Source organism: Gossypium arboreum, chromosome 1 (assembly GCF_025698485.1).
Source record: "Gossypium arboreum isolate Shixiya-1 chromosome 1, ASM2569848v2, whole genome shotgun sequence".
Taxonomy (NCBI): domain Eukaryota; kingdom Viridiplantae; phylum Streptophyta; class Magnoliopsida; order Malvales; family Malvaceae; genus Gossypium; species Gossypium arboreum.
In genome coordinates this window covers 85,662,437-85,678,589 of record NC_069070.1, presented here as the reverse complement: position 1 = coordinate 85,678,589, position 16,153 = coordinate 85,662,437, and the positions used below count along the sequence as shown (strand labels likewise).

General features: G+C 34.0%; 2 protein-coding genes and 1 pseudogene across 4 annotated transcripts; 2 read left to right on the top strand and 1 right to left on the bottom strand.

The window, feature by feature from the left end:
* The first annotated feature begins 1,333 nt into the window (after positions 1-1,333).
* Positions 1,334-4,300, top strand: LOC108482108 (uncharacterized). 3 transcript variants are annotated; one of them, XM_017785214.2, is made up of 3 exons: positions 1,334-1,684; positions 2,294-2,829; positions 3,754-4,300. In XM_017785214.2, exons 2-3 carry the CDS (start codon positions 2,367-2,369, stop codon positions 3,801-3,803), a joined length of 513 nt encoding a protein of 170 aa, XP_017640703.1. In that variant the 5' UTR covers positions 1,334-1,684; positions 2,294-2,366; the 3' UTR covers positions 3,804-4,300. The 3 variants fall into 3 exon arrangements, with proteins under 3 accessions (XP_017640703.1, XP_017640704.1, XP_052885208.1); XM_017785215.2 differs by lacking the exon at positions 1,334-1,684 and adding an exon at positions 1,740-1,939; XM_053029248.1 differs by lacking the exon at positions 1,334-1,684 and adding an exon at positions 1,975-2,082.
* Positions 4,301-7,314: 3,014 nt separating this feature from the next.
* LOC108481852 (protein NETWORKED 2A-like) lies at positions 7,315-10,192 on the top strand (annotated as a pseudogene).
* Positions 10,193-10,352: 160 nt separating this feature from the next.
* LOC108483596 (uncharacterized) lies at positions 10,353-15,486 on the bottom strand. Its single transcript, XM_017787079.2, has 6 exons — positions 15,041-15,486; positions 14,735-14,927; positions 14,209-14,295; positions 13,444-13,830; positions 11,902-12,061; positions 10,353-11,718 (listed from the first exon to the last, which is right to left on the bottom strand). The coding sequence occupies exons 1-6, from the start codon at positions 15,109-15,111 to the stop codon at positions 10,595-10,597; spliced, it is 2,022 nt and encodes a 673-aa protein (XP_017642568.1). The 5' UTR covers positions 15,112-15,486; the 3' UTR covers positions 10,353-10,594.
* Between the last annotated feature and the right edge of the window lie 667 nt (positions 15,487-16,153).

Sequence of the window (16,153 nt, the reverse complement as noted above, 5' to 3'; positions counted from 1 at the left end):
AACTAAATTCCATAAAATAACTATCAGGATTAAATTCTCAATTTTTGAAAAGTACAAGGACTTGTGACACATTTTAACCTAATTTTATATGTTTTATTTTTAATTTTTATGTATTTTAATTTTAAATATATATATATTTCAATTTTTTTATTCAAGACCATATTAATAGAAAATATAAATGTTCATGGCTAAATTTGTTATTTTATCAACAAAAAAAGTCACGTTAACATTCTATTAACAATTTAATGGAGAAGTGACAAAATATCAAATGTCAAAAATGTTAACGATCAAATTGAAAATTTTTGTAATTGAGTGCTTAAAATAAAACTTTAATAGTTGGATCATCTGAATGAAATTTACCATTCTTTTAAGAAAGAATCCACAAAATAATAAGATTTATATAATTGGTGTTGTATTGAAAAATAAAAGGGAAAATATATTTTTTAGATAAATTGTACTCAAGGTCACTAGACTATTAGTAAGTTTACATTTTGGTCATTTAATTTGAAAAAGTTACAAAATGGTAATTGAATTATTCAAAAGTTTTCATTTAAGTCACTAGCCTATTAAAATTGCTGTTGTATGGCTTCTCTATTTACATCACCTACACCAATCGAAAACTCTTATTCCCGTTCTCTTCTACAATTTTTTTTTTCATTTAACAATTTTGAATGTCCCAGTGACTTAAATAAAAACTTTCGAATAGTTCAATGACTTTGATGAAAACTTTCGAACAGTTCAATAATTATTATTTCGTAACATTTTAAAGAATGACCAAAACATAAACTTACTAATCGTTTAATGATCTTGAGTATAGTTTACCCATATTATTTAAGTACATTAGTTTATCTTCAATATTCAAATTTGATACTTATTTTTGACTTCCTACACATATTTTAGTCCACTTTAGTAATTTCGTTAAAATCGAATGACATAAATCATCCGATCTAAAAATATAGTATAAATGTCACATCATCAATTGATGTAGTTGTCACGTATAACACCTTAATTAATCCACTTCATTTAATTTTACTGGACTTACAAAAATGGGAAATCAAAGTTGAATATCAATCTAAACAAAAAGAAAGGGTTTGAATTTGAATATGGACCAAAATTGTATTAACCCAAATTATATAAAAAGGAAAGAGGGCATAGGGCCGAAAAGCGGTGGGAAATTCCGAGAAGTGGGTGTGAGGGTTACTTGAACAACCATCACACGTTTTCCTTTTTTTCTGTTTCTGGTCAATCCAGCGCCACGTCACCCTTTCAACCGCACCTCACATCTGACCTGGCAACCAAATTCCGCCCCCAGTTGCCGTTAATCCTCTACGCCCCATCTCACTTGAATCAACTAAATTCCCCCAGTCATACCAACATCTCTTGAAATCCCTTCCCTGACCCTGCTTAGTTATTTCATTTTTTTTTAAAATAATATTGATGATAATCCGCTGTTAAAAGTATAATAATATTCCCTTGTATTCGTAATGTACTCTCCTTCTGTTTAAAACAAAACTGATTCTTGGAAGTGAATTGAAGGGATAAAACAATTTTTAAAAAATATATATATTAATAATAGTAATAAAAATCTGTGGGTTTGCAATTTCATCACCCCTTTTATCTGATTGTCGTGCAGAATATCTGAAAATCTGGGTGTCTTTTCTTTTTTCGTTGGAAAGCTTTTAAGGTACTTCGTTTATTGATTTTTTTTCTTTAGACTTTCCAATGAATTTTTTCTTTTCTCATATTCGAATATTGAAATACAAGGAAGGAACTTTTGGTTTTGTTTTGCATTCATCAAAGAAGGAAACTTTAGCTTCAACTTATCCACCTTTTTTGAGGGTGTTTAATTGGTTTATTTTGAGATTCTGTTTGTACTTGAATTCAGGAAAATGTAAACGAGTTTGAAAAAGTAAATGGGAAAAGAGTTTTTGGTTTTATGGTTAGTTTAAAGCCCAATTTTGCGAAATCTATTTTTAGCAGGAAAAAGAAAAGATGTGTTCTTTATCCCTTTTTTTCTATTTTTGATAGGGCCTGTTTATCACTTAGCCTCTTTTATTCTTCTGGATTATGTCTAAATTTATGGTATTGACAGTAAATATTGTCTAAGACTGTATTTTTTGTTGCCTCTAATGAATTAAAAAAGATATTATTTTGTTTTTGCACAAAGATGAACACATTGTGCCGAGGATAATATAAGATTTCATAAGTTCAATCTAATGGTTTGTTTTGCTGCATCTAATTCCTTGGGTTGACTGCAGTTTGTTAACGAGTATGTGATTTGTTTTAAATGCAGAAAGCGCTGATTCAGATTAGCTCTTTTTCTGCCAAGTGATTGGAACCGCACCCTGCTTTGGTTAATTATACATATGGCTTTGGCCTTCACTTATCTTTCATGGTGGTTATGGAGTGGGAAATATCAAGAGCCTAGAACTCCTAATGGATCATCTTTAAGTTCTTCACCTGATACAGGTTTATGGGAATCGGATCATCTGAAGTTTCCTCGGATTAAGAGGGCTAATATGGCTTCTTCGTCGAGAAGAGTTAAGAGGAAATGGCATAGCCGGGAGGAAAGAAAGATCGATAGGGAATATGATGTAGTTCTAGTGCCATCTGATGGAGAGTGTGTTTCAGGGTCGGAGTCTGATGGTTCTGATTACTCCATTGGATGGTTGGAGCCTCATGGACCTGGCTTCCATAGTGATGATGATTCGGATAACAGTTTCGCGGTGTTGGTTCCGTGTTACGAGCAAAGTGAGGATAAAATGGTGGTGGATTCAAAAAATAAGATTCTGGGTGCCATTGTCAACATTCCTGACAATTATTCTGCTGGTAACAACCCTTTCTTATCCGTATTTTAATATTAAGAATTTGAATTAGTTTTCAATTCTGTCTTCTTTGTTGCTTAACATATTGGTTCTAAGGTTGAGTTGCAAGTCTTCAATAAGATGCTGCATGGCATTTGGCAGGTCATTGGCCAGCTGCTAACACTAAATTTAGCTCGATGCACTTATTTCCCTTTTTGAACTTGTCCGTATATATTATTGAATTGCTTGAATTGTTCAAAGTGTTGAAAAAATGTTTAAGATTGCATTAGGAGAAGTTGGTGCAGACTAGTAATGCTCTTCGTTTTGACATTTTAATTGTTATAACCCATTTCTTGGATGCTGTAACAGTGATCTTAAAACAAGGAGATAAGTGATTTTAGTTAGTTAGGTTTGTACATTGAACTGTGAGATGTTTCATCGAAATTCTTGTATGGATGAGCTCTCTTCCCGCTAATTGGACTCTTATTAATATTCGGCCTTCCTCATCTTTTGATTGGCATGTTGCTCTAGTGCGTTGTCATTCCCTGCATACTGAGTGCACTTAATTTGGAGTAGAGATCTATTGAAGATAAACACTTGATGTGTCTTTTTAATTTATGAATGTACAATCCTGGGCCCCGAGCTATAAGGATTCTCAGCATAAAGGTCATTTTACTTTCGCTGTAAGGCTGAAATGTTTGATATTTCAAACTTGCATGCTGCTATTCAGTTGTTGTCTATTAGTTTGTTATTTTACTGACTACTGCTCTTTGTTCAACCCTTTTCAAATCAAATATCAGATTTATATGTAGGTCATACTGAAGTCCATTGAATTAACTCATCCATGTTATCATTACTTGCCTTCTGCTGGGCAATCATTGGAACGTTCTATAAGCTTTACAGCATATGCATTGATCTAAATTTGTCTTTCTGTTCTTTTGATTTGCAGAAAGCAAAAAATACGTGGAACAGTGGCTTTCTTCTTTGCAGGCTAATTGATATCATGCACTGTTGAAGATTGCATATGAAACCGTATTCTGTTGCCGATCTGCTGGAAGAACATGGTCTAGTGTTCTAACATTGATATAAATATTGTATAAAGATATTGTAGATGGTGTTAAAATTTTAAAAAGATGGCTTGCTTCATTGATTTATTGTCTCTAGTAGAAGAGAATCTGAGCTGGTATCAACCGATGAGCAGCGGAAACAGCAGTGAAGAGGCCTAAATAGTGTGAATATTGGACTGGATATGTCCTTTTCTTTCGAGACCCGAGCCGACAGTATGTCTTCCTTGTGTGCTGTTCAGATGAAGTAGATCAATGTTCATGTGTGTGTTAGATTTGGCTAGAAGATAAATGGAGAAAGTTGTGTGTATTCAATTCTTTGCTGTAAATATCAATCAATGTACATACTAAAAACTGAATCAGATTAATCTTTTCATTGTATTAGTGTAAATAATATATGAATAATTGCAGGTATTGTGTAAATGACAAAAAGTCTTTTCTTTTTCCGAACATTATCCATGGAACACGGATGGCTGCTTCTTGTTTTTAGTAGTGTTGCATGTTATGATTAAAGACAAAAGGATCTGAAAGTGCCAAAATGAAATCAACATGGCAGCCCTCAGGCATGTTGTTCAAGGACATAAAACCTGTAACAAACCAGTAATGGTTAATTGTGTTTTACAAAAATTAACTTTCAGAACATGTACTGCTTTAGGTGATGTTGTTTATCAGTTAAAAGGAAGACAAGATCAACAGAACTGAAAATTGTATCTTTAGGTGAATGAATCGATGACTAAAAAGCATCATTTTATTCATTAAACATTCATTTATGTCATATATAGTACTTTGAATAGCTGCGATGCACAGGCCAATTGTATGTATTTAGTGGCAGAGCCAGAAAATTTGTTGGGAGGGTTGAAATTAAATTGTATATTTTTACGATAATAAAAATGTAATTTCATCATTTTAATAGTCTATATATTTATAATTTTTAAAGGATTAAATTAAAATTTTATTATTTTTTAGGCGGCCAAAGTACAATTTTACCATTACTAATTTAAAATTTTATAAATTATAAAAGGTCTAAATAAAAAAAATTTATTTTAAGGGGGCAGGCCCTGCCAGCGCTCCTTGGCTCCGCCACTGTATGTATTAACTAAAATGCATTCAATTATTTTTACAAATCTATTTAATTTTATAATGTTTCATTAATAATTTGATTACGAAATTAAACCATACCAATGTCAGATATAATAGATGATAGATGTCTTAGAACCGGTTTAGAACTAATTATTACTAAAATTATTTTAAAACTCTAGTTTTACTATGCGATATGATATGATATGATATGATATGTGTATATATGCAATCAAATATATATATAATAAACAAAAAAATAAAATAAGATTATTTCTTTTTCCGTTTTTGTCGATGAATTCGATAAAAATAAATGTTATATTTATATTTTATTCTTAAATAAATTTAAATTAAATTATTATATGATGTGATTAATAGCGAAATATATAACATGATAATTAAATTAATTATTATGTAATATGATTAAATTAAAATATATAATATAATTAAATTAAGTTAATAGTGAGTCACATAATTATAATTATATACTAATAACTAAGGAAATATTTTGGAACTCAAACAACTATTCCAAAATTCAATGTTTTCATATATGCTCTTGGGGAAAGGATTGTATGAAACAGTGACGCCACGTCATTTGTATCCCTTTCCAATAATTTTATGCCACATCAGTACTTTTATCCTAAATTTCAAGATTTTATCCTGAAAAAAAATCAAATCCAAATTAAAATACTAAAATTCAGGATAAAATCCTGAAATTTAGGATAAGAATACTGATATGGCATAAAACTATTGAAAGGATACATGATGACGTAACACTTATTCATACAATCCTTTCTCATGCTCCTGTATGTTCTTTTATAATATATATATATATATATATATATGATGTATGTTATGAATTTTTATAAGTTTTATTCTAAAATGTATGTGAAACATTTACCTTATTAATATTCAAATAAATATAATTTATTATATTTATAAAAATGTTTGTGTCCATTCATATGTAAATGTTTTTAAAAATTCAAAAGATTAAAACAATTATGTAATTACATAAAAACATGGTATTAGAAATTAAAAATAGAAATTAATTGTTTATTATTGAAAACTTTATTATTGATAAAAAATTATATTTAAAACTTAATTTAAAATGAGAGCTGTTTGAATATAATTAAAAAATATTTTGAAATTCAAAGAATTAGGTCAGAACTTAAAATTTCTACATTTTTTTAAAATAATATATGATTTTTTATATTTATAATTGAATACACATAAAAATATTTTGGTAAAAATACCACAAAGGCCTCTGTATTAAAAGTCAAATTGCATTTTATTCCTTCTACTTAAAAATGGAGAAACTAGCCCCTATACATTAGATCAAAGAGTAAATCAGTCCTTTCTATTAAAAATTCCATCTCTTTGTACTGTAAAAAAATATGTGGCTGACAAAATAATCAAATAGTGACGCTTGACATACCACATGTACATTATGCTGAAGTACAAGAACTAATTTTTAATAATAAAAATGGATAAAAATTTTAACAAAAGAATTGATTTGCTCTTTGATCTAATATACAGAAACTAATTTGTCTATTTTTCAGTAGAGGGGTTAAAATATAATCCGACTATTAGTACAAAGATCTCCATGGTACTTTTACCAAATATATATTTTTTAAATTATGATTTTGGATAACGTAACTTTTTGAAAGAAAAAAAAAAGCTATGTTTTCCTAAGATTCTTCACTTTTTATTCTTTGGTATACAAATTTGAATAAATAAAAGTTAATTGACATTGCTCATTGTATATTTTCTTTTTTGACAATTTAGCACTTAAAATAGTTCACATTTGAACTTTATTTGTGTAAACAAATTAACCCATTGAATTAGTATGGTTATATGTAAGGGTGACATACTAAATGTGCACATGTTAGGTTAATTTCACATTAAGATGATTAGTTTCCTTATTATAGGAAACCCGTGAACTTGGCAAAATGAAGAACAGTTTGACACAGTGACATTTGGACATTGTTACTCCCCTAACTTTCAGCTTTGTCAAAAAGATTCAACACATAATCCGGGTCATCATCACTAATCCCCCCCCCCCTTCCCATTTGCTGCAAAAATTCACTTTCGTGGCCATTACCTTTGTCAATGGGATCTTTACATTTCTTAGACTCATAACAACAACCAAAAAAACATGTTGCAGAGAGCTGCAAGCAATGCATATTCATGGTGGTGGGCAAGCCACATCAGGACAAAGCAGTCTAAATGGCTTGAATAAAACCTTCAAGGTAAACTGGTTTTTTTTCAACACATTCAATTTTTGGTTTCAAGGATTTCCTCCTTTATTTTTTCTACATGCAAGTATCATAAACAGACTGATTTTTGTGGTTGTTTATGCATGTTCCAAAACATTGATTATCTTATAGTAGTTAATGGCTATGAGATGTGTTCTTCATGTTCCAAAAAAAATTGAACATGCTTGTTTTTGGACATAGAGAGTGACAGTTAAACATTGATACTTGGAAAATTACAGATGCGGAGGAGATGGTCACTAATATGTCGGAAATCATTGATAATGATGGAGACCCCTTTGCACAGAGTAGAAATGTATTATAGCAAGAAAGCAGAACTCATAAGCACCCTTGAAGAAATTTTTCAATCTTACCGCTGGTTAACCGAAAAGTTCGATCACTTATCAAAAGACCTAAAAAGTGACAATCGCACCATTGCTTCTGTATTCCCTGATCGAGTTCCATATGCCATGGAAGACGAAGATGATGACAATTTCAACCAAACATCAACTTCTTCCATCCATTCCAACAAACCACGCCTCCCAAAAGGTCAAACTCTAAAGAAAGATTTCAGGAACCGGTCTATGCTCTTGTCGAAGGAGGGACAACTGAAGAATGCTGTCAGGTTCCAAACTTCAGGGCTGAACAAAGATGAGGCATTGGAGGAAATAGATAAGCTTCAGAAGGAAATGTTGGCATTACAAACTGAAAGGGAGTTTATGCAGAGTTCATATGAGTATGGATATAAAAAGTTTAAGGAAATCGAAGACCAGATAACCGAAAAGCAAAAGAGAGTTTGTGATTTACAGGATGAGTTTGGAATCGGGTCTGTTATTGACAACAATGAAGGTCGGAGTCTAATGGCAAATTGAGCCCTTAAGTCGTGCCAAGAGTCCTTGAATACGTTGAAAGAAAAACATGAGCTGTCGTCAAAAGTGGCAAGAGCAGAATCCAGAAGGATTAAGCATTTAACTCCCCACAAACCAATCAGCAAGAGAAGCATAAGCGTGTGAGTTCAACTGCAGAGCTCGATAATATGGCCTACGATATTGACAATGAAGCAAACCAGAGAGAAGATACGGAAGCATCAGATCAGCAAGATAAGCATAAGCACATTAGCTCAACTACGGAGCTTGACAGCATGGCCCACAATATCAACAATGAAGAAAACGAGAGCCAAGATTTGGAAGCACTGCAAAAGGAGATCGAAGAAAAACTTCAAGTAGACTTGAATGAATCTCTTACAATGCCGGAGCTTGTTAAGAAAATTGATGACCTTGTGAAAAGAGTTAATTGTTTGGAAGCTGCCATCTTTTCCGAAAAAGCTTTGGTAAAGTGGTTGAAATCAGAAGCAGATGAACTCCAGGAACAGTTTAAGACCCTGGAAGAAGACAAGCAAGCACTGATCGAAGGTTCAGACGCCATGAAAAAGAGGATAGACGAGTTGGAAGGGGAACTAAGTAGAGTTAAAGACCTGGTAAAAACAGTTTTAGACCAAAATAACAGCCTCAAAACTCATTTCACTGAAGCAATCTGTAATGTTAATCATTTATCAGTTAAGTTGCACGAGCTCAAGACCATCGGATTGGATGCCAAAGCTCACAGGGGAACCGAAGAACATGAAATTCTGCCAGCTCCTGATCATAGTTGACCATTAAAAGACACGGGAAATAAATTGGAAGAGGACAAAAATGTTTCAGCTGAAGGAGAAAACAATGTTGATGTTGAATCAAGCTATAATAAGGCTGATGGTGATTCGGAAAAGGGTCAGGAACTGGAGGGTACAAACAAAGCTGAGAAGGAATACTTTCCCGAGACGGAGAGCATTGTCCCTGATACTGAGCTGGAGGAACTCGAGAGCGATGAAGAAGAGCAACCAAACTGGAGGCAACTATACTTGAAAGGACAGGATGACAGGGAAAAGATTTTACGAGACGAGTACTCATCTGTACTTAAGAATTATAAGGAGCTAAGAAAGAAGCTTAATGATGTAGACAAGAAAAACCGCGACGGTTTCTTTCAAATGGCATTGCAGATAAAGGAACTCAAGTATGCAGTTGTCGTGAGAGATCAAGAGATTCATTCATTACGTCAAAGATTATGTTCTGTTGTTGAATATAACAAGGATGGAGAGTCGGTAGAACATGAAGGAACCCAGAGAAGCACAAGCCCAGAATCTAACCTAACAGAGTTCATTCATCCATCGCCAATAGATGAGGAAGCCGATGAAACAGTAGTTGAACAAACTGCACAAGGAAGATTCAAAGAATCTGCAAAGAAAATGGGAGAACAGATAAAATCCGATGCTGTTTCAGAAATAGAAGATAAAATCAGATTAGGTATCGATGACTTGTTGGAGGAAAACCTGGTGTTCTGGTTGAGGTTCAGCACATCAATTCATCAGATACAGAAATATCAAACTTCAGTCAAGGACTTGAAAGCAGAGTTATCAAAGTTGAGAGAAAAGATTCATCAAGAAGGAAGCGGAGGGAAGATGAAATCGGAAGTGTGCCCCATCTTTTCTCACTTGAGAGAAATAAAAACTGAATTAACATTATGGTTGGAAAACAATGAAGTGTTGAAAGACGAAGTCCAAGATAGACATTTCTCGTTGTGCAACTTCCAAGATGAGATAGCAAGAGTTACCAATGCGACCAACCGTGGTAGAGAAACTGGGATCAGTGAATATCAGGCTGCCAAGTTTCAAGGTGAGGTTCTCAACATGAAACAGGAAATCAAAAAAGTTGGCAATGAACTGAATGCAGGCTTCACTCGTGCGGGGCAACTCAAGCAGGAAGTCGAGAAAATAACAGCAGATTTGGAGAAAGAACTCAGCTCCTCAACATCTTCACAATTCCAGTCAAAATCCTGGCAGCCTCGAGTTCCTATGCAATCTTTCTTATTCGGAATAAAGTTTAAGAACAGAAGGAAGACAAAGAAATCATTGCAGAAACAGCTCAGTTACATAATAGAACCTAAAGAACCTTCAGGATAGACTCTTGCCTCTTACAGCTACTTCTCACCACAATTCTTTTGGGTTGATACTTTCTAGTCTAGTCCTTCATGTTTCTAGTGTACAAGTAACAGATGTTTCCAAGATTTACCACATAATTGTATGAAAGGGATGAGGCAAAAGATTGTTATATCTTCAACTATTTTAATCCAAATGCTGGAGAAGTCTTGAATTGAATCCCGCTTATGAATGATTTGTGACACAAAAAGAGTACACAATTATCTTCTACAACAACTACCAGAGTAACACTGGTGTGGAATGCAATTTCTTTCTTTTTCACGAGATCCATTTTCCAAATAAATCTACAATATATTTTTTCTAAAATGGCAGGATAGAAAACCTTAATGGATAAATGTATTAATATAAACAAGATGCTATGTCTCGCTATGTAGCTCGGCCAGTTTCTGCTGTGCTCAAAACTTCAAGATTCTTTGCGCATCCATCACTTAAAGAGCTGGCTTTAGCCGGCATCTCAGTCATGCTATGATTCCTGCAACTCTCTTCAGCTGTAGGCTGAGTTGTGCTTTTCTTAACCAATAAGCAATCCTTACTATCACTGGCATTTACACTCTCTTCGACCGGGTTTGCTTTGACACCTACTTGATCGCCGTCAACCATTAATTTCTCGTTAGGATGTTCAGCTTCAGCCACGATATTCCTCAACTCAGATCCTGGGTTTGTCAAGGCTTCTTTATGATCTTTAACTTCCTTACCTCGTTCATTTTTTGAAACATATGCTCTATTTTCCCGTACCTGCTCTTTGGGCAAACTGTCTGACACAGAACCCTTGATCTCTAGATCTTCCTTTGGAGAAACTTCAACAGCTGTACCAGATGTAACAGCATTACACTGCTGCATTGGTGCATTTATTGACAAAGAAACAGATGAAGTAAGCTCAACTCTCTGCGTTGCAGGTTTTACTGAACCAGGATGCAAGGTAGAAGATGTAACAGGAGAAGAGTGTGCTTCAGCTGTTAAGCCAGTACAAACATATTGGGAAGAGGTTCCACTTGGTATGACAGGTTTAACAGAAGAGCCACCAGTAGTCATAATATGAATTGCATTTTTGGATTGAGCAGCCTTCAGCAGTGATGCAGCAGCCTCTGGGCTACCGATGCGGGCCCCAGCAGCAACTGCAGTGGCATCTAGGATCGAACCTGTGGTGGAAAAAGGTTTTGCTGGGGCCTTTTTCAAGGTAACCCGAGATTTCAAAGTAGAACCAGATGATCCCCTGGGGGAGGTTTTTGTAGGCATGGAACCTTGTTGAGACTGATTTGGGACTTGGACTGAAGCAACAGGACCTTGCTGGGATGGATTTTGGGGAGATGCAGAAGTAATAGGACCCTCTTGAGATCGATTACGGGATGAGACAGAAGCAATAGGGCCTTGTTGAGACTGAATTTGGGCTTCAACAGAAGCAAGGGGACCTTGTTGGACCTGGCTTTGGGCTTGAACAGAAGCTTCACCACCAGCAGTTGGAGGTGCAGAGCTGGACATGATCTTCAAACCTGGTCCAGTAGCCAAGAGTCAGTTTATTAGAAAGAGAACGACCTCCCATTTTCAAAGAAAGCTGGTGGGAGAAAAGAAGGTTCTCATAAGTTCGTCACTTCACAATTTTCACTTGCTGAAAAGAATGTTGCCACATCAAACACTTCGAAAAACTGAAAATAGCATTAGATGGAGAAGATTACCAGGGTTATTTGTACAAGCCGCAGTTAAATTTTTATCTGGCATATCAAGGGCTAAGGACAAGGCACTACGAGTTGCCAACTGTGCCTCAGAAAGCTGGGGAATTGCTGAGTTTCCTTCCACATTTAAGTTGCCACATCGCTTCTTAATAACAGTCCACCTCTGCAAATATTAGAACAAAATTGGCACAATTAGCTTGTGGAGAAGTAGAGAAAAATCCATTCTATTGTGAAGCCTTAATCTGCATGACCAACTTATACCCATCTAATCAAAGATTCACAGATTTGATCCTTTTTCTAAAGAAGTTATAAAATACATAATTGAAAAAAATTCCGTTGCCGGGATTTGAACCCGGAAAAGCTGGGCAAACCCAGAAATCATGACCGGAATAGATAAACAACGGATTGTTATTCTACAATAACTAGATAATATTCACCAAAGAAGAAGCTAATTGTTCATAAAATATAGAAAAATGCCAAAAATAAATTACATCCGTCAGTTTTTACCAATTTCCAGAATATGCTTTAAATTCTGTATCGACAAAGCATCTAAGTTATTCACTATCCAGGGGAAAAGGGGCTACTCGATGATATTTCAAATTCAAAAGTTGCAAAACATCCCCTAGAACCATTCGTCTTGGACCAGATCTAGAATTATCCTTAATGGTCTGTGTAGCCATAAATCTATTTTTGTATTCAATGAGGCCTTTTGACTTTGTATATTATTCCATTGTAAATAAACAATCTTACTGTAGTGACATTGTGATACAAAAATTCAAATAGGAAAAAATATAAATGACAAGAAAAACAACTTTCTAACTCGAGAAATGAATATTAGTTCCAAAATAAGTTATCAAGATAAATTATTAGAATCATAAATTTTTTTGGCAAAAACTAAACAGAAGAAATCTTCAAATTTTCCCATAAATTCCTTTTTTGTTTTTTTTTTTTTTTATAAATTTTCTTTGAAGAGATATACATATAAATTGTTCTTTATATCATGAATATTCCAGAACCAATACAAAAGTTTTTCTTGGGTCAAAAGATAAATGATAGAGAGGAGAAAGCATCATACCAAACTTAAGTGAGGAGAAAAATACACTTATATCTTGTTCTATTTATCATTAATGTTCCAAGAAGCAACACAGCCACACAAGCAAATCATAATACAAAACTAAAGAGAGAAAAAACATATGTACTAAAAATGAGAGCAATTGAGTTTTTTCTATCACATACTCCATACATACTTACACAATCAACCAAAACATAACTTTCACATCCTAAGAAGATCCAATTTAGCATAAAACAGCAGGAGAGCTCAGTGACCCTACTACTTTCACATCTACTAGATGCTTTAATTGAATTCTAATAACTCCCAGTCCTCAAGCAACACATACATAACTAGACTATATTATACCTTCAGTGAATTTAATTGCAGCCGTATACAAAAGGACTGGTGCATTTGCATCTATATAATGCATAAATAGCAGGATTGATGAGATTGAAGGACACATCTATAAAATAAACAAGTCAGTTTAGTTAAACCTGAGCCAACTGTGAAGCAGTCCTATCTCCCTTGAAGTCTCCTCGTAAGATGTTTGCCCAATTCCCAACACCGCATTTCTGCACAGCCGCAATAAGTTCCAAATCCTCTGCTTCTGACCAAGGTTTTCTTTTCCTGCGAGCAGGCAGGTTTGCACCAGCTGGTCCATTTCCTTCCATTGTTTCAGCCAATGTCACTGAAGGTAGAATCTTTTTCTGAACAGAAACTGGAACAGTAATGTTCGTCCCTGGCATTGAGCAAGTGGGCTGCAAATTTTCGGAAGACACTCTAAATGACCTCGCATTAGGTATATTTATTGTTAATGGAGCATCCACCATTGAGCTATTTGCAAGACTTGAGTCATTTGGCAAGCCAGAAGCAATCAGTACCTGACAAGATTAACCATCTGATTTTACTTGCAAGGAAATGAAATGAGCAACAAGATAAAACCAGTTTGGAAAATTGGAAGAGAAGGTAGTCAGACAGCCAAAACTATTCATCTTTCATTGAGATTACAGGTTACCTACTAACCAGATTTGGTCAAAAGTATCTTCTACTAATATCACTTAGTCGATACATACGGTTTAAGTATTTGCTTTCCTAATATTCCAACCATTAGAAGCAGAACCAACTATGCTACTGGCAAGAGATACTAACTTTGGTATTAACTTTCTAACATGTCATCTATGGTTTCTAAACTACCATTACTATTTCCATCCTAAAAGGTAAAACGATAGTTTTATGGGAATAACAAATAATTTACTTACCTTCACACATGCAGCAGCTTCTGCTGAAGTTTCACTACTAACAGAAGGGCAAGGTTCCAATTCATATTCTAAGTCGCTGTCATCATCCTGCAAAATAAGAAGTTAAATAACCGGACTACAGCCATAAAAACTATCAAGAACACTTGTCCTTCAACCAAAAGGACTAATTTATAAATTAGCAACCACAACTTTAGCCCTTGGATCAGTGGACAAAATATTATAAGATCTCCCAAATCCAAAGTCAAACCAAGACTATAGCAGATTGGCAGGCTATAAGTTAGAATATCTGGAAGGATATACACCCTCAATTAAGGAAAAGTATTCCAATACAAAGAAAAGATTTACATCATATTGAAATAGTATATTAATTTAAGGAAGTGTTTTCTTTTAACAGCAATTGCCAAACTACATTTCAACAAACATCATAGGCAGTAGCTAAACAACTTCAACAAATCTTTTAAATTAGACATTGCCAAAAGATAGCAACATATTATACCAAAGAAAAACACAAAACTAGAAAACTGACCAAGGGAGCGGCCCCATCTTCCAATTTTTCAAGTAAAACGTCTCTGTAGGCCAAATGGCGCCACAACATCTGGTACTCTCTCGCATTCGAAATGCCAGTAGAAGTCTTCTTGATTAAAGCATTCCAATCCAACTTTACCCCAGGAAATTGCGCAACTTCTTGCAACAGTGCCAAAACAGTAGTTGCTGTATACCTGCCCACACCAAAAATAATATAAAAAAAAGAACCCTAATATTAGCAAAACAGAACGAAGTCAAGATAAAAAGTAATGAAAATAAAGGAAAACCGAATAAAAGGAGGCGGGACCTTTGTAAAAGAGTAGAGATATCTTCCTCACTAATTGAACCTTTTCTCTGTTTCTTGGTATTTTGAATCATAGTTGTTGATTGGTGGAAAATTGCAGGGTAATTAAAGGAAAAAGAAGTTGAATTGGGAGTTTGTGAAAACCCTAGGTAGGGTTTAAGAAAAAGGGAAAGCACCTACTAAAACCCTTTGAAAGCAGAAAGAGACAGAGAGGGAGAGAGGGAAGAAGAAGGAGAAGAAGAAGAAGAAAAGGATAGGCGTGTATAGAAGTGATTGAAGCCGTTGAAGAGCGTGGAGAGGACGCGCCTGACAAGGTTCTTGCGCAGAAAGAAACGGAAATCTCGTCGGGAGAGGGATCTTTGTTTTCTTCAAGTTTAATTTACATCTCCATAAAATACAAACTAAAAAGAGATTGCGGTATTTTGGGTATAATGCCATCGATGCCATTCCTTAAACTACGGACGCAGGCTGGGCTGGAGTTTTTTCTGACGATAATGCCCTCTACTATCTAGACTTATTCAAATTACTCCCCTCCTATTTTTTTAATTTGAATACTTTAGTTTTTCTATCCATCAAAATATCCCAATAAACCTATATTTTTACTGATCACAAACCAAAAATAATGATTTTGAATAATGATTTCAAATAAATAATAATAAACAATAAACTTTTCAAACAAAACCACGTATTTAAATATGGATTTTAACCTAAGCTTAAAACTAATTTTTTTTTAGCTTTTAGCTTTTGTAAATGTCATTTTCATTGAAATTATTTTATTACTCGGTTAAAGAAGATCAATATATCTTCTATTTTATAATATCATGTCTAAAATAAATATTTTATTTTTATAAAAATAAATTTTAATAGTAATAATAAACACTACCAAACTTTTCAAAAGCGACACTTTTCAACTTTAATGGTGAAGCAAATTTAAAGGGGTTGATAATAGAGGTTGAAACACCCTAAAATCGGCCTAGACATTATAGCCAAATCTGGAAAGTTTAATTAAACTACTTATGAAAAATCCAACTTTTAATAATTAAGAATTCAAACGATCCAAAAACATTTAAACGATAATAAACAAACCATAAAATCTAGTCTTAAAAAAATAACAAT